The sequence below is a fragment of the Vombatus ursinus genome, unplaced genomic scaffold, assembly GCF_900497805.2.
Source record: "Vombatus ursinus unplaced genomic scaffold, bare-nosed wombat genome assembly UNPS02014880.1, whole genome shotgun sequence".
NCBI lineage: Eukaryota > Metazoa > Chordata > Mammalia > Diprotodontia > Vombatidae > Vombatus > Vombatus ursinus.
This window is the reverse complement of record NW_020954658.1, coordinates 1237493-1259208: the sequence shown is the minus strand read 5'-3', so window position 1 is coordinate 1259208 and position 21716 is coordinate 1237493. Positions and strand designations below refer to the sequence as shown.

Genomic DNA, 21716 nt, shown 5'->3' with positions numbered 1-21716 from the left:
GAGAAGAAGAGGGAAGTATTTGGAAATGAATATAGTATAAAAATAAAAGTAATGATATAAACTTCAAAAAAACATGTGGGTGCACTATCACAAGTAGTTGGGAAGACCTTTTGTAGTTACGGTCAAGTTCTTGTGGTTCCTGATTCCTTTACCTTCCCACCATCTTTCTTTTTAAACCCATGCCTTAATCATCAATTGTATCTTGTCTTTTTATTCATTTTCTGAACCTTAATCACCTGGCAAATGGGCCAACCATTACAGATTTACTTATATATTTTCATCTGATATTCAAGATGACTTCTATTTCCATGCAAAAGGGGGGCACATCATACATATATAATTACATAAAAGCACTATTCATCTCAGACCTTAACTAAACTTTTAAGTAGAGTCCTGTCGCTATTTCACAGGGACTGATTAATCTTCTATTTCCTTAGTTCATAGTAGTCACATAATTCTCTGTTTTGCAAAAAACTTGCAGAATAAAATATTTTCACTTCTAGTGTCCTTTAGGGAATCTCTGGGATAACCCAGCCAAGAGTTTCTTTAGAACTTTCTTCATATCTTTGTTCCATAGGCTATAGATTAGGGGGTTGAAGAATGGAGTTGCCATGGAGTAGAACAAGGTTACAAACTTCTGCATCCCAGACTGGTTCCCAGATCCTGGGCTCACATACATCACCATGACTGAGCCATAGAATAGAGACACCACGGTGAAATGGGAGGCACATGTAGAGAAAGCCTTATTTCTTCCAGAGCCTGATGGCACACGCAGTACAGCTCTGAGGACATAGGAATAGGAACCCAGTATATAAAGGAAGGTGATGAAGATGATGAGAGAGCTGATAGTACCACAGGCTAAAGTAGTCCTGGGGACTGGGGCACAGGACAGAGCCAACAATGATCCCAGATCACACAAAAAGTGGTCAATGATGTTTGGGCCACAGAAGGGTACCTGTGAGATTAGGATCACAGGGGTCAGTAACCAGAGGAAGCCACCCACCCAGCAGAAAAATGACAACTTAATACAGAAGCTGTGGGTCATGATGGTGGAGTAGTGTAAAGGCTGGCAAATGGCAAGATACCGATCAAATGCCATCACAGACAAAAACAAACCTTCAGAAGCACATGTTGAGAAGAAGAAATAGAACTGAAGCAAGCATCCAGTAAAAGAGATGGTTTTGGTTTCAGAGAGCATGTTGGCCAACATTTTGGGCACATCAGAGTTAACATAGCAGATTTCTAAGAAGGAGAAATTGGCCAAGAGAGTGTACATGGGAGTATGGAGCTGCTGACTTGACCACACAGCACAGATGATGGATGTATTCCCCATGATGGTGAGGATGTAAATGACAGAGAACAACATAAGGAGAATGATTTGAATCTCTTTTTGACAAGTGAAACCCAAGAGGATAAATTCACTTACAGTTCCAGAGATATTAGTGACCCTTGAGATCCTCATGTCTCTCTCATCTGTGAAAGTAAAAGAAACAGTAAATATCTGAAGACTGCTTTGGCCTTTCACCCTCTCTCATTTTTCCACCTTTCCTCTGCCTCTACCCTAGAATCTGATTTCACCCTTCTGTCCCTGCCTCTATCATTATTTATGATACTGAAGTTATACTTTTGACAAAAATAACCAGAAGAAACTGTACACTTTAATATAGCTTCCAGAATATTCTGACCTACTCTAGGGAGCAGCTTGGGGTCTGAGAAAAACTAGCTTGACAAATTACATAGTAGAAAACCCACAGTCTACTTTTGCATATGCTTATTATTTATAGCAAAACTATCACTACAATAAATGTGTAACTGTCTTCTGAAATGCAGGTTAAAACCATTCTCCATCTATACTTGGTTCTTCTCAGGATACCATTTCATTCCATACAGATATACACATATAGGGAGACATAAACCAGTCCAGAGGGTTCCATTTATTTCCTAATTCAGTGTCCCATTTCCACTAGTACCATGAAATCTGAGATTCCAAATAAATTCTGAAATGGACTAGTACTGTGACACTGCAATGTCTAAATTGTTGCATTAAACCATTGGTGCTATTTAGATATTCTCACTAAAGTCTATTGGAGTGATGTCAAGGACTGAAATTCTACTTTTCAAATCATAGTTAGTTTCATGGAAAGAAATATAAGGGTTCTAGGACTCCAAGTTGTACCTCTAACTCTTATCAGCTATCTCCCAACTCCACACTTTTTTTTATAATGGAGACCAGGTGAGTGTGGATGGAGTGCTAGAAACAGAATTCAGAGCTGCTGTACTTCTGATGGCAAATGCCTCAACAGCATTTTTTCTTACATAAAAAAACAACACAGTGTTCTAAGAGAGGAAAACCAGATATTTCCTATCTATTTTTGGCAGTGTTCTGAAATTCCTAGTGCTGGCACTGCCATTATCAAAATTCTGATGTTTAAAGGTAATTGAAGTATTTCCCATTTAGATGGTTTTGAGAAGGTACTTCAAGTACCCATTGTATATGATCTTTATATTTTTGATTCTCTGAAGAATAGTCATAATCTCCCAATGTCTTAATTGCTCACATTTATGTAGCATTTTAAGTTTTTTGAAACATTGCAGGAGAAATTCTGGGATGATGGTGGAGTAGGTCAGAAACATCTAGGCTCTCCATATTTTCCCCACAAAAAAGACAGAACATCACCTCAAAGTGAACATAGAGCAATAGAAATAAATAAAAATCAGGGTAAAACAGTTGTTCTCCTTAGAAAACTTGAGAGAACCTCTGGAAAGACTAGACTTCTAGGGACAGAGGCTTGGTGGTATTGTGGTACAAATAGCTCCAGACAGATTCCATTGAAGCAACAAACAACAAATCCTGGAGATATCTGGGTCAGGAAGCAGCCTCAGCCCCATGAACTTTCTCTTCATAGACAGTGATGGGGTTGGTCTGCTGAGTAGGGGAAGATTAAAGGACTTTCCGCTTTTTGGGATGCCAGGCCCAGCTGTATTGACCAGATGTGGTCCTGGGCTACCACCATAGGTGAGGAGGAGTGGGCACATGCCCTATGAGTGAAGTAGCAGAAGGGAGCGTACCCTGTTGGCTGTGGGAACTTGTAAAAGATTGGAATTCCTGGTTTCCATTACAGAGCAGAGGGAAGAGCTGAAGTTTGCAGCCATGAGAGGGACCACAGGGAGCAAGAGTGTTTGCAGGATTGCATAACTAGAGGCCCTACTTGTGCATTAGTGGTGGAGAGGAGTACTAAACATTGGTCCCCGGACAGAGCTCAGAAAATAACAGTAAGTAAGACATGAGGCCTGGGGCACCATTTCCCATACCTTGGGACTAGAACCTGATTATAATAATATGCTGCTAAAAATAAAATAAAATAAAAATGAGTAAGTAAAGGAGAAAGAACCCAACCATAGACAGCTACTATGGGGACAGAGAAGATGTGGGTTCATATTCAGAGGAAGATAGTGAAGTTAAGAAAGCCACTCCTACTTCTAAGAGACATGTCAAATGAACAAAAGTCCAAAAAGAGTTCTTGGAAGAACTCAAAAAGGACTTGAAAAACCAAATATGAGAGATTGAAAAAAAAATTAGGAGAAAAATGAGAACAATCCAAGAAACTTATGAAAAAAGTCAATTAATTAAAAAAAGATATCCCAAAACTTAAAAAAAATACCACCTTGAAAACTAGAATTAGGGAAGCAGAAACTAGCAACATAATTAGACACCAAGAATTAACAAAACAAAATAAAAATAATGAAAAAAATAGAGAATGTTAAACATCTCATTAGAAAAACAACTGATCTGGAGCACAGATTGAAGACAGATAGTATAAGAATTGTTGGAGTGCCTGAAAGTATTGTTTAAAAAGAGTTGATAAAATATTACAAGAAATTATGAGGGAAAAATGCCCTGAAGTTCTAGAACTAGAAGGTAAAGTAAAAATATATAAGATCCACTGATCACCACCTGAAAGAGATCCCAGGAGGAAAACCTAGAGAAATATCATAGCCAAATTGCAAAGCTCCCAGTTTAAGGAGAAAATATTAACAAGCAACAAGAAAGAAACAATTTAAATACCATAGCAGCTTCTACATTAAAAGACCATAGGTCTTGGAATATAATATTTCAAAGAGCAAAAGAGCTGGGGTTGTGACCAAAAATACTCTTACCCAGCAAAGTTGAGTATAATCTTGAAGGGAAAAAAAGGATATTTAATGAACTGAAAGACTTTCAGTTACTTGTGACAAAAAGACCAAAACTCAATGGAAAATTTGACATATAAGATCCAGGAGAAATATAAAGAAAACTAAACATTAAAGACCAATTTAAGTGACTCAATAAGGTCAAACTGTTTACTTTTTATATGTGAAAATCTTATCAGTATTCTTAAGACTATCATTATTAATTGGGTAGTTTGAAAGAAAGTCTTGGACTGTGCTGAGTATGATAGGTTGATTATAAAAAATAAAAACTATTTAGGGAGAGGTAAAAAGGAGCAATTATCTCATACAAATGAGATGTGGAAGGAAGAATTGATACAGAGGAAATAGGTGGGAGTGGAGGGCTGGTAGTGCTGGAACCTTACTCTCATCAGAACTGGGTTAAAAAAGGAGCAACATATACATCTAGAAAGGTACAAAAGTCTTAAAAATTTATAAAGAAATAAGAGGGTGAGGAGATAGGATAAGGGAGAGACTTTCAGAAGGGTGTGTAGATTAAGAATTTGAAAGTAAGGGGAAAGGATAAGGGAAAGAGTCTTAAAAAGGGTACAGATTAGGAAGGTAGTGGTTAGAAGTAAATTAGAATTGTGAGGAGTAGGGTAAAAAGAGAGGCTGAGAAGGATAATAGTGAGGAAAAATAGTTTGAAAGGAAATACACAAATAGTAATTATAACTTTGAATGTAATAGAATGAACTCACTCATAAAAGGGAAATGGATAACAGAATGGATTAAAAGCCAGAATCCAGCAATATGTTATTTAAAAGAAACACATTAAAAATGAGAGATACATACAGAATTAAAATAAAGGGCTGGAGTGGAATTTATTATGCTCCAAGTGATGTTAAAAAAAAAGCAAAAGTAGCAAACAAAGTTAAAGCTAAAATAGATTTAATTAAAAGAGATAAACAGGGAAACTACATTATGATAAAAGGTACCATAGACAATGAAGCTACATCAATATTAAACCTATATGCATCAAATACTAGAGCATCTAAATTTTTGAAGAAAAAGTCTAATGAATTACAATTGAAGATAGTAATACTATAACAGTGGGGAACTTTAATCTTCCCCTCTCAGAATTAGATAAATCTAACAAAAAATAAATAAATAAAAAAGAGGTCAGGGAAGTGAATAGAAATTTAGATAAGTTGGATATTATAGCTATCTGGAGAGAATTTAATGGGAATAAAAAGGAATACAACTGTTCTCAGTGGTACATGGCACCTTTACAAAGATTGACTGTATATTAAGGCATAAAAATTTTATAGTTAAAAGCAGAAATATTAAAAGTATCCTTTTCAGATCACAGTGGACAAAATGATATTTAATAAGAGACCATGTAAACACAGAATAAAAACTAATTGGAGAGTAAACAACCTAATTTTAAAGAACAAATATGTTAAAGAACAAATTGTAGTAAAGAGAATGACAATAATGAGACAACATATCAAAACCTATGGGATATAACAAAAGCAGTAATCAAAGGAAAATTTATATCTCTAAATACTTATATCAATAAATTAGAGAAAGGACAGACCAATGAATTGGGTATACAATTTGTTGTGTTTGTCCTTCATCCTCAATGAGGATCATGACATCAGGGAGATGATGACATGACTTGCAATTGACTTTGATTTGAGTGAGGGAGGGCTGTGCAAGGTCACCAGCCTCATTTTCTCCTCCAGAGCCATCTGGGTTCAGTGTCCACATATTCATCAGGATGACTGGAGATGGCCCAGGATACAATGGAAGACCCTGGCCCTTTTAAGCTAGGGTCTTTTCAGGTTCTCACTTTGAGTGAGGTTAATACCCATTCAACAAATAGGTAACACAACTTGTGAGTAGTCTGAGCTCCCTGAATAGGGATCCAGCTGGCCAGTTCCAGTTGGGTAACTCAGCTCATTGTTCCCTCTCCCTCTGACTCCCCCTCCTCCTCTCCTTCTCCCCTTTCTCCTCCCCTTCTCTCTTCCCTTCTTCCTCTCCTTCTCCCTCTCCTTTTCCTTCTCTTTCTCTGGGTTTTACTGGCTAGATTTCTTTCTCAAAGACCATGCCTTAAACCCAATTCACTCTGGAGCTCATAGATTGGACAATAGGTCCCTGCCCAAGCACCACTTCATGGTTATTTTTTGGCCCTCCTTGCTCAGAGTGAGTGTAAATAGTAACTGTTTCTCTTTTGGACAGCAACCCTGAGTGTCTTCCTTTCCCAGTTGGATTTATTTATTTATTTATTTAGATTAAAGGGCCATCCCTTGACTCACTTCTTAAAGAGACCTATTCACTGAATGGGTATACAATTTTAAAAAACTTGAAAAAGAGAAAATTAAAAATTTCCAGTTAAACACTAACTTGGAAATCCTAAAAAAAAAAGTGAGATTAATAAAATTGAGTGTAAGAAAACCATTGAATTAATAAATAGAACTAGGAATTGATTTTATGAAAAAATCAATAAGCTAGATAAACTGTTGTTTAATATGATAAAAAACCAAGTCACTAGTATTAAAAATGAAAAGGGTGAATATACCACTAATGAAGATGAAATCAAAGGAATTATAAGGAGTTATTTTGCCCAATTATATTCCAATAAATTTAATAATTTAAGTGAAATGGAAAAATATTGAGAAAAGTATAAACTGTCTAAATTAACAGAAGAGGAAATAGAATATTTAAATAAACATATTTTAGAAAAAGAAATTGAACAGGCCCTATATGAGCTTCCTAAGGAAAAAAAAGCACCAGGACATGGATGTACAAATGAATTCTACCAAACATTTAAAGACCAACTATTTATAATATGAAATAAATTATGTGGAATAATAGGCAAAAAAGAGGTCTTAGCAAATTCTTTTTATGAAACAAATATGATACTGATATCTAAATCAGGAAGAGTAAAAACAGGGAAAGAAAATTATAGATCGATTTCATTAATGAATATAGATACAACAATCCTAAATAAAATACTAACTGTGAGATTGCAACAATATATTGCAAAGATTGTACATTGTGACCAAGTGGAATTTATGCCAGGAAAGCAGGGATGGTTTACCATAAGGAAAACTATTATCATAATTGATTATATCAATAATTAAAGTAACATAAATTATATGATTATATCAATAGATGCAGAAAAAGTTTTTTGATAAAGTACAACACTCATTCTTGAAAGTATAAGTACAGACAAACCTGCTGGGAAAGCTGGAAAAGAGTATGGCAGGAACTAGGCATAGATCAAAATCTCATACCATATACCAAAATAAAGTCAAAATGGGTTCATGATTTAGATATAAAGGTTGATACTGTAAGCAAACTGGGAGAGCAAGGAATAATTTACCTATCAGATTTATGTAGAACAGAATTCATGACCAAACAGGAGATAGAGAACATTATGCAAAGCAAAATGGATAACTTTGATTACATTAAATTGAAAAGTTTTTGCACAAACAAAGCCAATGCAACCAAGATTAGAAAGAAGGTGGAAAATTGGGAAAGAATTTTTATGATCAATCTCTCTGATAAGGGCCTCATTTCTAAAATATATAGAGAATTAAGTCAAATTTATAAGAATACAAGTCATTCCCCAACTGATAAATGGTCAAAGGATATGAACAGGCAGTTCTCAGATGAAGAAATTAAAACCATCTATAGTCATATAAAAAAGCTCTTAATCACTATTGATTAGAGAAATGCAAAATTGTATCCTAGCAATAACAATAAGAGGAACAAAAAGAAATAGAAGGAATAAAAATGGGCAATGAGATAATAAAACTCTCTCTTTTTGCAGATAATATGATGATATACTTGGAAAATCCTAAAGACTCAACTAAAAAGTTAGCTAAAACAATAATTTCAGCAAAGTAGCAGGATACAAAAAAAATTCACATAAATCATCAGCATTCCTAAATATCATTAACAAAACCTTGCAAGAAGAGATAGTAAGAGAAACTCCATTTAAAATAACCATAGACAGTATAAAATAACTGGAAGTATACTTGCCAAAAGAAACTCAGGAACTATATGGACAAAATTATAAAAAAAACTTTTTATACAAATAAAATAAGATTTAAATAATGGGAGAAATATTAATAGTTCTTGGGTCAGCAGGGCCAAGGTAATAAAAATGATAGTTTACCTAAATTAATCTATTTAATGCCATCCCAATTAAATTACCAAAAATATTTTATTGAGTTAGAAAAAAAATAACATTCATTTGGAAGAAAAAAAGGTCAAGAATATCAGGAATGAAATAATGTAAAGGAAGGCAGTTTAGAAGTACCAAATCTTAAATTATGTTATAAGTCAGTAATTATTAAAACTGTCTGGTTCTGGCTAAGAAATAGAAAGGTAGATAAGTGGAACAGAGTAGACATACAATATACAGCAACACTACAACAACTTTATGTTTGACAAGTGTAAAGACTTAAGTTTAGGGGATAAGAATTCATTATTTGGTAAAAATTATTGGGAAAGCCAGAAAGTCTGGCTTGTCAAATACAAGACTCAAGTGGAACATGAAGAGGTAAACAGGAAAGAGAAATCATAAGAGACTTATTAAGGTTGAACCGTTTACATTCCTGCATGGAAAGATGATATTTGTAACTCATGAGACTTTTGTCAATATTAGGATAGTTTGGGGGCAGCTAGGTGGCACAGTGGATAGAGCACCGGACCTGGATTCAGGAGGACCTGAGTTCAAATCCAGCCTCAGACACATAACACTTACTTGCTGTGTGACCCTGGGCAAGTCACTTAACCCCATTGCCTAGCCAAAAAAAACCAACAAAAAATAACAGGATAGTTTGAGGAAAAAAATTATATGCATATATATATATATGTATGTATATATATGTATTATATATATGTAGATAGATAGATAGATAGATAGATAGATAGATAGATAGATAGATAGAGGGCACAGAGTGAGTTGAAAATGAAGGGATCATAGCTGGAGAATAAAATTAAGGAGTGAGAGAGGATTATACTAGGAGAAGGAGAAAGAGAGAGGTAGAATGGGGTAAATTATCTCACAAAAAAAACCAGAAAAGGCTCTTACAGTAGAGGGGAAAAAAGGTGAGAGGGAATGAGTGAATCTTATTCTCATAGGATTTGACTTAAGGAGGGAATAACATACACACTCAATTGGGTATGGAAATCCATCTTACCTTACAGGAAAATAGGTGGAGAAGGGGACAAGAGAGTAGAGGGATAATAGAGAGGACTGAAGATTGGGAAAGGGGGTAATCAGAAACAAATAATTCTGAGGAGAGACAGGTTCAAAAGAAAGAATAGAATAAATGGGGGGCATGATAGGATGAAGGGAAATATACTTAGTTTTTCACAGCATGTCTACTATGGAAGTGTTTTGCATAACTGCACATCTATAACCTATATTGAGTTGCTTGCCTTTTCAATGAAGGTGCGTGGGGAGGAAGGAAGGGAGGAAATTTGGAACCCAAAGTTTTAAAAACACATGTTTAAAAAAATGTTTTCACATTCAACTGGAAATAAGAAATACAGGAAAATGGGGTACAGAAATCTATCCTGCCCTATAGGAAAATAGAAGGGGAAGGGGATAAAAGAAGGGTGGGAGAGATAGAAGGGAAGGCAGACTAGGGGAAGGGATATTCAGAGTGCATGCCATCTTCAGGTGGGGGGAGGGGCGAGATGGGGTGAAAATTTGGAACTCAAAATCTTGTGGAAGTAAATGTTGAAAACTAAAAATAAATAAATTTATTAAAAAAAAGAAATTGGGCATAGGCCAATGTCTTACACCATTTACTAATACAAGGTCAAAATGTATATATCACCTAGATGTAAAGAGATATATCAAAAGAAAAATAGAAGAACATGGAACATATTATCTATCAGACTTATGGACAGCCAAACAATTTATGAATAAAGAAGCATAGAGAGCAGTGTGAGGTATAAAATGAATAATTTAAATTACATTAAATTAAAAAGATTTATACAAATAAAACCAAAGTATCCAAGATTAGAAGGAAAGCAGAAAATTGGGGAGAAATTTTATAGACATTTTCTCAGATAAAGGTCTCATATCTCAAATATAGAAAGAACTTTGTCAAATCTATAAGAATGCAAGTCATTTTCCAGTTGATAAATGGTCAAAGGATAGGAACAGACAGTTTTCTGATGAAGAAATCAAAACAATTTATAGTCATATGAAAACATGTTCTAAATCATTACTGATTAGAGAATTGCAAAATAAATGAACCTTGAGATATCATTTTATGCTTATTAGATTGGCTAAAATGATAGAAAGGAAAGAGATAAATGTTGGGGGGGAGTGGAAAAATTACAACACTAATTGACTGTTGATGGAACTGTGAATTAATCAATTCATTTCGGAGAGTAATCTGGAATTATGACCAAAGAGTTATTAAACTGCCTATATCCTTCAGGCCCAGCAATGCCTGTGTTAGGTCTGTTTCCCAAGATAGTTAGGGAAAAAGGAAAAGAACCTATATGTTTTAAAATATTTATAACAGCTCTCTTTGTAGTGGCAAAGAACTGGAAATTGTGGGCATGCCCATCAATTGTGGAATGGCTAAACAAGTTGTGGTGTATGAGCATGATTAGAAGAAATGATGAGTTTGATGATTTTAGAAAAACATGGATAGAGTGTATGAAATAAAGAAGAGTGAAATAAGGAGAAACCAGAGAACATTGTATACAGCAATAGCCATATTGTTTTAAGAACAACTTTGAGTGATGAAATAATTTTCAATATTATACATACCCAAATTAACTATATGTATACACACACATGCACACATATTTGTGTTTAATGGTAACCATCTTTAAGGTGGGAGGAGAAGGAGGGAAAATATAAAATGTTCACAATAGAGAATAAAAGAAAATTTAGAAGGAAGCAGAGAAAGCAGAGTACCTTTGAAAATGATGTATAAGGGCAGCTAGGTGGCACAGTGGATAGTGCTGGGTCTGGAGTCAGGAGGATCTGAGTTCAAATCCAGCCTCAGACACATACTATCTCTGTGACCCTGGGTAAGTCTCTTAACCCCAATTGCCTTGTGGTCTCCCCACCAAAAAAGAAAATGATGTATAGTACTCATCATATAGTTTTATTTTCAGAAAAAAAAACAGTATGAAATATAAATTCATGGTTTTATGGTGAATCTTCCTTTTATACTATGCTGGGCATGTGGAATTTTTTTTTGTCTTTATGCATTTAAGTTCAAAATCAATAAAAAATTAAAACAAAAAACCACACAAAATTACATTCATTATTTCATTTGATCTTCATAATAACCCTGCAAAGTAGGAGTTACTATCATTGTCTTTTCATTGATAAAGAAAACCAATGCTCACGGAGGTAAAATGATTTTCTGAGGCTCATAAGCCCAACACTCTATTCATTATACCATCCTGCCTCTGATTTATGCAAAATCACTAAATGTGAATCAATGTTACCCAAGGAACAAAAAAATACAGAAAGAGATACAGGAAGATAAAGATTCAGAGAAAAAAAAAACAGAAAAAAGGAAGCCTCTCAACTTCTTGATCATGGTTACTCCGACTGCTTTCAAGCTTGGACTGTGTGACTTCAGAATGATGAAGAATCAGTCACAGCATTCTCAGAAAAATACTACTGTATTTGACTCCCCCAATATCTTAGCTTTACCATGTTCCCTTTTTATCTCCCATTTATCCTCTTCTCAGTTCTCTGAGGAAGCTCCTTCTTGACTTTCCCCTGAGTATTCTAGATTTTATTAGCTCATTTTCCCCTCTATTTTTCATCACATTGCCATATTTCTGATTCTTTTCAGAATAATTTAATTTGAATCACATGGAATGAGGACAATTAACTACAGACTTACAAAACTTAATCTCTCTTTGTACTTGACTGTTTGTCACACAGAGTTCATGGATGACCAACATCTCATTGTCTCTCTAGAAGATAACAAAACAAGCAAACAAAAACAAAGAAATATGTCTTCAGATAATTTTGCCCATTTTATGTCTTCAAGGATGTAGTTCTCTCAACAATACCCTATAGGGCAGAATGGTTTAGAGATAATGATAAACTCATTTTTTAGTTATCTCACCCATGATGGCTATAAGAACATATGTAATCTGAAATATTGATGTAATATGGAAACAACCAGGGAAACTTGGGCTACCTCATCATAACAAAATAAGTATTGAGATAACAGTAGAAAAATGATTTGTCCACACATACATACTTACATTCCTTGAAATAGAACATACCATCTTGCTCCTTTGTAAAATGCTAATTTTTGACCCTTAATCCAAAGGATGGTTTGATCTTTTTACTCAAGAAGAAGAAGAGTATCTATCTGGTTAATTATATATATCCTCCATTATTTATCCAATTTCCAGTCATTGTCCACTGTCTCCAGAGGCTTTCCTTCTGAAGCAATGGGGGAAATCATTGTGTATCATGAAGTACCTGAAGGGAATTTGCTTTGTTTTTTAATGGCAATCATTTATTTATTTTTTCAGTAAAATTTATCAAATGTCTCCAACATAAGATGATGAAACACAACAGTTCTCTTTCTTATCTCACCTTGAGTGATACTGTTTATTTCATTCTATTACCATTTAATAAGCACTTACTGAAGGCATGGCCCTATGATAAATTCTGGGATACAATGGTGACAAACAAACAAATAAATGAATAAATAAATAAAGTAAATAGTCCCTGCCATGAAGGAGCTTACATTTTATTTATGACCACAATAATCACCAGCCTCTTTATGCCATGGTCTTCTGACAGACAAGGGTTATCTCTTAAAACAAAGGCATGATTTTCACATGGTGTAACCCAGTGTCTTAAAAAGTTATAAAGATCTCAAATCCTGAAAGCATTTTCATCATTTTGTGGTATCCAATGTAATGGTTATGGGCATGATTATCTTGAATTCAGAGTTTCTGATCTCCTTGCTAACCATAAATTCAAGGTTGCCCTGGTTTACAATATAAAAATGGTGACTTGAATGGATAACTGCTTTATACTATGCCACAATGCTTGTACCTTTCTCTTCCTAACTCTTCTTCCCCTTTTTAACTCTAGCTCTGAAAAACATAATTGAATTAACACCACCATTTCTGGAAATTTTGTGTTAATTTTGCCTATCAGTAAACTCCTATCACCATCTTTGTGACTTCCTTGCCCAAAAAACTTCCCTCTGGTCATTGCTTCTCTCTATCTTGCTTGCTTATATTTGTATCCCTATTGCTTAGCATAATGGCTGGAACTTAGTAAGTGCTTAATAAACATTTTTCACTCATTCATTTATTCATAGTTTTTAATTTTTTTCTACTGGACAATCAGCAAGAGACATGCTATTCATCTTAAATTTAGGGAATTGATTATCTAAAGCTGGGGTTCTTAACTTTTCTTTGTTATGGATCCCTTTACTTATCTGATAAATCCTATGGACCCCTTCTCAGAATAATGCTTTTTAAAAAATTATAATAGAAGAAAATGCTAAATATAAGTTGGAGGTTAATGAAGTTGTCATTTTTTCCCATTAAAGTTCAGAGACTTCCTGAAATTTGTCCATAAACCCCTTAAGGAGGGTCCAAGAACCTCATCTTAAGAACCTCCGGTCTAAAGAAAGTCTCAGCTAACCAAATGGACAAAACATGCTTCCAGGGGGACAAGACCTGGAGGAAGTCGTTACATACTTCTTTAAAAACTGTTCTATTCAGCATGGTTTAACATGTATATACAGAAGGAAAATTAGTAATAAATAAATCTGTCAGATGTCTAATTCTGTAACAAAAGGATTTGAAAAAATAAAGAGAAGGGTGTTAGTGTGACATTAAAATTCTATGCCACAAAAACTTCAGGTTAGTGAAATTTCATCATGAGGTTAAACACAAAGCTGAGAAAGGCATGAAAAATTACATTCTATATGTGATTTTTTTTCAATCTTCATCAAGTCATCAACAAGCATTGCTGTGTGCCAGGAACTGTGCTAAGTGCTGGAGATGCAAAGAAAGGCCAAAAGGGTCAATGCTTTCAAAGGACTCACAGTCCAATGGTAGATTCATCATACAAGAGACTGTGCAAACAAGCTATATACAAGATAAATTGGAAATAAACAAAGAAGGAAGGCACTAGCATTGAGGGAAAGTTTTCTTGCAGAGGTGATATTCAAGTGGAACCTTGAAGGAAGCCAGGAGTGCTAGGGGGCAGATACCGGAGGGAGAACATTGCAAGTCCTGGGGACAAAGGATCAAAATGCATAGATTCAGGAGAGGGAGTGTCTTGTGCGCAAACCAGCAAGGGGGCAAATGAAATTGGTTTATAGAGTACATGGAGGGGAGTAAGTTGTAAGAAGACTGGGAAAATAGGAAGGGCACAGGTTATGAGGTCTTTGAAAGCAAAGCAGAGTATTTTCTATTTGACCCTGGAGGTAATGAGGAGTTAATGGAATTTATTTAGTAGAGGGCTGACATGATTTCACCTGTGCTTTAGGAAGATCATTTTGGGTTCCTTTTGAACTCCTCTGTTTAGCTTTTAAAGACTGGGAAACACACAGGTTAAGTGATTCACCCAGGATCACATAGTCAGTAAGTGCCAGAGATGTGCCTATTCTGATGGTAGCTATTTGCTATATTATGCTACACCTCAATTAATAATAATATTAACGATAAAAGAAATACTACACATATAGATACTGAAGCTGAGTTTGGGTCTCAGTGATGACATGAAAGGTCTGCTAGCTAACACATATTCTTCCTGACTTTTCTTAGTCATTTGATTATCCAACATTACAATGAAAAAAAAAACTTGAAAAGACCTTTTTTTTTTGGTAACAGGAAGTGATGTTTTAGGGGACAGGTTTATCTTTCCTCACAAGACTATGTCTTAGACATGTCTGACGCAGAAACAAAGCTGAATCTCTCTAACAAAAATGTTAAATAAAGATTAGAAAGGTGTGGGAGATTCCTACAGATTGGCAGATAGAAATTATTTCACTGAATGTTTATATAAACCCTTGAAAAAAAGTCCACCTGATCTCTTTTGGACATATGAGTCATATATTCTAGATGGGCCTTTTATTTTAAAGAAACAACAGCAAGGTCTGTATCACTGTGGAACAACTAGACAAGACTGAAAGATTTGGTCAGTTTAGGTATTTGTTGATAATTGACAATAATGATAAAGTAAGCATTTTTCTGGGTATTTCTATCTTCTTTTCTCCATTTTATTTCTTTAAACCCTTTATTTTCTTTCTATAACCCATTCATCCTGTATTTTTACTCAGTGATAAAAGTATGATCTCTCCAAAGGATTTTTATAGCTGAAAAGATGATGCCTGGGAGGGGTAATACAGAACTCAAAGGGATGTGTTTAATAGTGGAATTCCTAGAATTATTGGGGAGAAAATTTAGAAGGGTTAAAGAGAGGTAATTTCTGGTGCCCTTCAAAGTCATACCTCAGGGATGACACCTAATGGAGAGGTGTTGGAGTCTTCAAGCAGGGCTGGATGACTACTTATAAACTATATTATAATGGGGACTCTTTTCATTATGGGTTAGATAAGACTTCCTCCAAAATCCCTTTCAACTCATAAATTCAGTGATTCCATAATCTATTTATATTCAAGATCTATCCTTGTGATATTGATTGGGATGCTGATGATGCTTTAATGAGTTTACAGCTGATTTGACTGAGAAATGCTGTTCAGAGGAATTCATTCTTTTTGGACTCCATAAATCATGGGAAAAGGAGCAGAGACATCTATGGAAATGAAAGCATAAAGGAGTCAGAGTCAGCTGGGAAAAATTTATAGCCAAAAAGTGTACTGATTTTCAGGTCAGAGTACTTTGTTTCAAATAATTACTTTGCTGATTACCTACCTTTATGACCTTGGGCACTTAACTTCTCTTGGTCTCACTTTCCTCATCTATAAAATATGAGAACACAGGAATAATTTATTGAGCCAGTTAGTTGGGGACTGCATTCTTAGTTGCAGCTTCTGAGCGAAGTGGAAAGTGGGGAGGCAGAGACTCCTTGTCAAGGATGCTCTTTGCCTGAGACATTGTGAATAGAATTTGGACTAACTGGTGCCTAGTCTTTCAGGTTACAGGCTATGTCACAGCAACATAATGTTTCTTTGTTCCATCTTTCCTTTTGCCTTTGCTCTTCTCTGTTAAATAGTTCACTGTATCTACGTGGCCATGCAATAGATCATGTTTCACTTCCTATAGGGCCATTTACTCCCTGGCATCTTGCTCTCTGTCCTGTTGCATCAAGGTTATTCTCTGCTCTCTCTGTCTCTGTCTCTCTCTGTCTCTGTCTCTCTGTGTCTCTCTCTCATACCCCTCTCCCATTTACAATTCTTCCTCTGGTCTCAGTAATGGAATAAACATTAGCATACTACTATTGTTCCTGGAAAAGGTGTGTCAGTTGACTTCTATAGGATCAAATCACCAGTCTCTTAATCCCTCAGACATGCCATTCCCTGGCTACTAATCTCAGGTTTATGTTGTTTTTATTAGAATTAGAGCACCTTAAGGGGAGGGAATGTCTCACTTCTCCAGCACTTTGCACAGTCTCTAGAACATAGTAAGTAAGCACTTGTAATAAATGCTTTTCCATTCACTCTTTCATTCTAATTTCTTCCTCCTTGTGTTTCTATGTCATCTTCTTTCCCTGGAGAGACATGCTATCCCTGGCTTTTGCAGACTAAACCCAGACTGCATTGCTACAAATAGTGAAGATGACCTAATGTTGTTGCTGCACATAATAGGCGTCTCCTGCTTCAAAATGAGGGTGTATGGAGGAAGTTCGTCTGTAGGTGTGTGTTCTGTTCCTTCTACTCTCCTTAGGAAGTGATAGAAAACTCATAATAATGACTCACACTTACATAGTGCTTTAGGGTTTGGCAATGTGTTTCCCACAACAATCTACCCTATGAGCAGGATAGTGCAAGAATGAGAGCAGAAAACTGAGTTTCAGAAAGGTCAAGAAGTCAAGGCCCAGGGTCACACTGCTGGTAAATGTTAGAGCCAGTATTTGAGCCAAAATCTTCTAACCCCAAGGTGAAGATTCTTTCTACTTCACAAGATGCTATAATTATCAACATGTGGCATGGGCTTCTTCAGTTCTATGATGGCTCTTTTCTGAGAAGATGGCTGTGAAGAAACAAGTAAAGAAGGGAGGAAAATCTTGGGGGGATCTGTCCTAGAACATGCATATAGCAAAATAGAACCTTGTTTCTCGTTCTCTCTCTCTCTCTTTTGTTTTTTGTTTTTGCTTTTTTTTTACTTTTCAGTGAGAGAGAGAGAGAGAGAGAGAGAGAGAGAGAGAGGAAAAAGTAGCTTTGAAGATAGGCATTAATAAGGGAAATATGATTTTTCCTTGAATAGTTTCCTTGTGCCAATTTTGTAATTCAAATGTAGGCAATAATAGTAAACTTCACGAATGATGAAACCATCACTCCAAGGGGCAATGAGCATGAAATAAATGTAATGGCCTAATTTATAACCCATTAGGAGTTGTAAATAGTGAGTCTCAAAGGAGTTTCTCTTTTCAGATTTAGACATCATATTCACACATCAGCAGTGAAACCTCAGAGGCAGGCATGGATGTGTGTTTATTTCCTCACTTCATAGTTATTTGAAGTTTGAGTCTTTTCCCCTTGAGTTCTGAAGTCTGTATTAGCTCAATTCACAAGAGTACTTTTGAGTTTTACTGATTCTCAATGAAATCATAAGTCTTGCTATTCCCTAAAGCATAGCTCATTTGCAGAGATGGTTTCTCATCTATTCTGCTATTCTCAATCACGAGGGAAATAATTAAAAATAACAAAAAAAGTAGTTGTAATCATCATAATAATTAGAAGTTATCACTTCTAAGGATGAGCTGATCTTTGACCCACCCAAGTTAAGGACCCAAATGAGTTTAGGATAAGGAGAATCTGATTCTTAGAGAAGGCAAGTGGAAAAAAAAATCAGAATTTTCTGCAGAAATTATGCCAAATACAAAACATGAAATTCAATTAAAAATGAAAAAGAATTTTTCAACATTGAATTAAGAGGTAGTAAAAGGGAAACATGAAAACAAAAGTCTTTCTTTTCCTCAAGGCTCAAGTCAGATACTAATTCCTCCATGAAGTTTTCCCTTAGCTTGCTACTTTCTAACTATACCTCCTCAAATTACCTAGTATTTCACTCATACGCACATTTTGTATCTCCCCCCACTCCCATTAAATGGAAGCACCCAGAGGGCTGGGTCCATTTAAAATTTTTGTCCTTGTAGCTACAGCAGCTACCATATTGTTTTATATAGGATGTCCCAAAACTCTTAGTGCAGTTTTAAGCTATTAATGCTAAATGTTTATTAAACTATGAAAGCTTAAACATGCAGTAAGATTTTTGAGACACCCTGTATATAGTAGGCACTTTATAAACACTTGTTGAATTGAATCCGTAGTTTTCTTTTAAGAAATTAACATTATAGAATACATACACATATATGCATATACACATACATATATACATTTACGTGTGTACACACACACACATATATACATATACATATACAAAGAACAAAAAAGCTGAAATATATTCCAAATTATTTATAGCAGCACTTTTTATGGTAGCAAAGAGTTGGAAACAAATAGATGTTCTTTGATTCAAGAATGGCTGCTACAGAGACATAAGAAAATGTAACTGTGATATGAAAAATGACACTTATAAAGAATTCAGAAACTTTCCTATATATGAATGAAATGGTCAGAGGATATTAGCAAAGAACTCACAAAGGAAGAGTTGCCAACTATTAACAGCTATGTGGAAGATTGCTCAGCCGAGATCACTAAATTCCCATACTTCCTATATGACTTATATGAGCCAATGTAGAGTCATTTCTCATCAGTAGGACTGCTTAGATTAAACTCTACCATATCTTGTCCCTCCCTGTCTCCTGTCTTTCAACTTCTTTTTGTGAGTTGTCTTCCTCTATTACATGGTAAACTTGTTGAGGGCAGGGACAGGTTTTCTTTTTCTTATTCATATCCTCAGTGCTTAGCATTGTGCCTGTTACATAGTAGGTACTTAATAAACATTGATTGTATTATTTTTGTTGTTGTTGTTGAATTGTTTCAGTAATGCCCAACTCTTTATGACCCTATTTGGGGTTTTCGTGGCAAAGATAGTGGAGTACCTTGTCATTTTCTTCTCCAACTCATTTTACAGATGAGGGAATTAAGGCAAATAAGATTATGAGACTTGACCAAGGTCATACAGGAAGTTAGTATTTGAGACCAGATTTGAACTCATGAAGATGAATCTTCCTGATTCCAAGACCAGTGCTCTACCCACTGCACCATTTAGTTGCTCCTTATTGTATTATATAGTAAAATAAGTAGAACCAAGAAAACAAAACTCAGACCACCATAATTTAAATGGAAAGAACAATATAATGAAGTCAAATACTGGATAATTTTAGTGATTAAGCTTGAGTCCAGAGAAGAGTTGAGAAAATTTATTTGACTCTCTTCATGAAGATATGGGGGAGTATAGGTGTGAAATATTACATATACTGTCTGATTTGGTCTATGTATTGATTCTTTTTACTGAAGGGATTTTTACTTCTCTTTTAAAATATTTGTTGCAAGTGAAGGCTTTCTGGGAAGAGGAAAGAGGAAGGAAATATTTGGAAATGAATATAATAAAAAACAAAAGTATTGATATAAACTTCAGAAAAAGAAATGACAAGGGAGTGCTCTCACAAGTGGTTAGGAAGACCATTTGTAATTACAGGTAGGTTCTTGTGGTTCCTTGTCTATTTCTTTGCCTTCCCACCATCTTTCATCTTAAACTCATACCCTAGTCATGAATTTTACTCTATCTTTTTATCCATTTCATGAACTTCAATTGCCTGACATTACAGCTTAACCTACACATTTCATTTGATATTCCTGTCTTCATGCGAAAGGGGTAGACATTATACACATATAATTGTGGAAAAAGATTATTCATCCCAGACCTTAACTTCACTTCTAAGTAGAATCTTGTTATTTCATAGGGACTGACTAATCTTTTATTTCCTTAGTTCAAAATGGTCAAGTAGTCTTGATCTATTTGAAACATATAGTTGCTTATAACTCATGATTCATCTTTTGAAACCTCCTTGGGCTTGAGCTCCACGTCTGCCATTAAGTAGCTTTGTAGCTTGGACCTTCACTTCTGTGAGCCTCATTATCCTCATTTGGTTTGTAGACTAGATGACTAAGATCCCTTCTAATTCTTAAATTGATCATGACAATAAATATTTGTTAATTTTTTTAAACAAGTGAATGAATACATGAATTCCTGTGTATGCAAACCTGTTAGGGCCTGTGGCGGATAGAAATGAAGATAAAAACACAAATCTTGACCCCCAAACTGCTTTTAAAGTGATTGTCAGTTGGCTCACTGTCTCTGCTAAAATTTTTTGTCTATTCCAAGATAGTTTATTTTACTATTTAGAAGAAGTCAGAATCAGTGTAATGTTGGGTATGGTGCTTTAAGTGAGACTGTTCATTTGTATATTCAAGAATATCTGCTTTCTCTGTTTATCATGAAATGAGAACTTCTCATAGATAGTAACCAATTATGCAGTTGTGCATCAATGAGTAAGGTGAAACAAAATATATCTTCAAAAACTGTATTTTAAGAAGGTTAATAGAAATGTTGCTATATTTATGGATAATATTGATATTATGTTTGTTTGTGTAGCTATCCTTGGTAATATTACAAGTAGTGGCTGACATGCAATTACCTTTGAGCTGTTTAAATGGAGGGTTTCACTTTCCCTTTCTGGGCTACAGACTGAAAATGAAGTCCCAGGAAACTATGCTTTAATTTTTTTTTTTTAGTTTGACTGTATTAAAGGAACAAATTTTCTGTTTCTGAGTAGGTCAAAACATTCTTGAGTCTGTGGTCCCCAATGAGTCATCACAATAGGATTGAGTAGGCAGTTTTCTGTTAATTAAAACAGCATAACCCTTTGATGCAAAATCAACTTTTACCTTAGAAGGGAGGGAGAGTACTTCTTCTGAATTTCATATCTGGCAAGGCTTAGGATATAGAAAATATGATGTTGCTGCCATCTTTTCAGCAGGCCTGGATCTGAGCATGTAATGAACATGGATCAGAAGTAGTAGGATGGGTTTAAAGAAAGGTTTTCTAAAGTTACATTGACTCGTTCACTCTCCTTCTAATGGAATATGACAGCAGAGACTTTTGGGCTCTGCTCTCTTTAATCTTTTCTCTAGAAGGAAGGCATAATAGAAAACATCATGTCTTATTACCATTTCTTGTGTGTAGCAGTGGCTGGAAAGCATACAAATGGCCAACAAGCTTTTTATCTCTTCTCCCTGTACCCTCTCTTTGGGGAGACCTTTTTGGACCCAGGAGAGGAGATCAAATTCCATTTCCTTTTAACAAATAATTTAGATTTGTTGTTCAAATTCTATTCACCTATTAGAGTAAATTTTTGTTGATTTCT

At 35.1% G+C, this 21716-nt stretch overlaps 1 protein-coding gene across 1 annotated transcript; it reads right to left on the bottom strand.

Annotated features, from left to right (window-relative positions):
* Positions 1-499: 499 nt before the first annotated feature.
* LOC114028393 (olfactory receptor 11H6-like) lies at positions 500-1462 on the bottom strand. Its single transcript, XM_027842634.1, has one exon. It carries the CDS (start codon positions 1460-1462, stop codon positions 500-502), a length of 963 nt encoding a protein of 320 aa, XP_027698435.1.
* Positions 1463-21716: the final 20254 nt, after the last annotated feature.

What these genes read in the sequence shown, in the direction of transcription:
- LOC114028393 (XM_027842634.1), bottom strand. Translation starts at nt 1,462, where the DNA reads ATGAGGATCTCAAGGGTCACTAATATCTCTGGAACTGTAAGTGAATTT.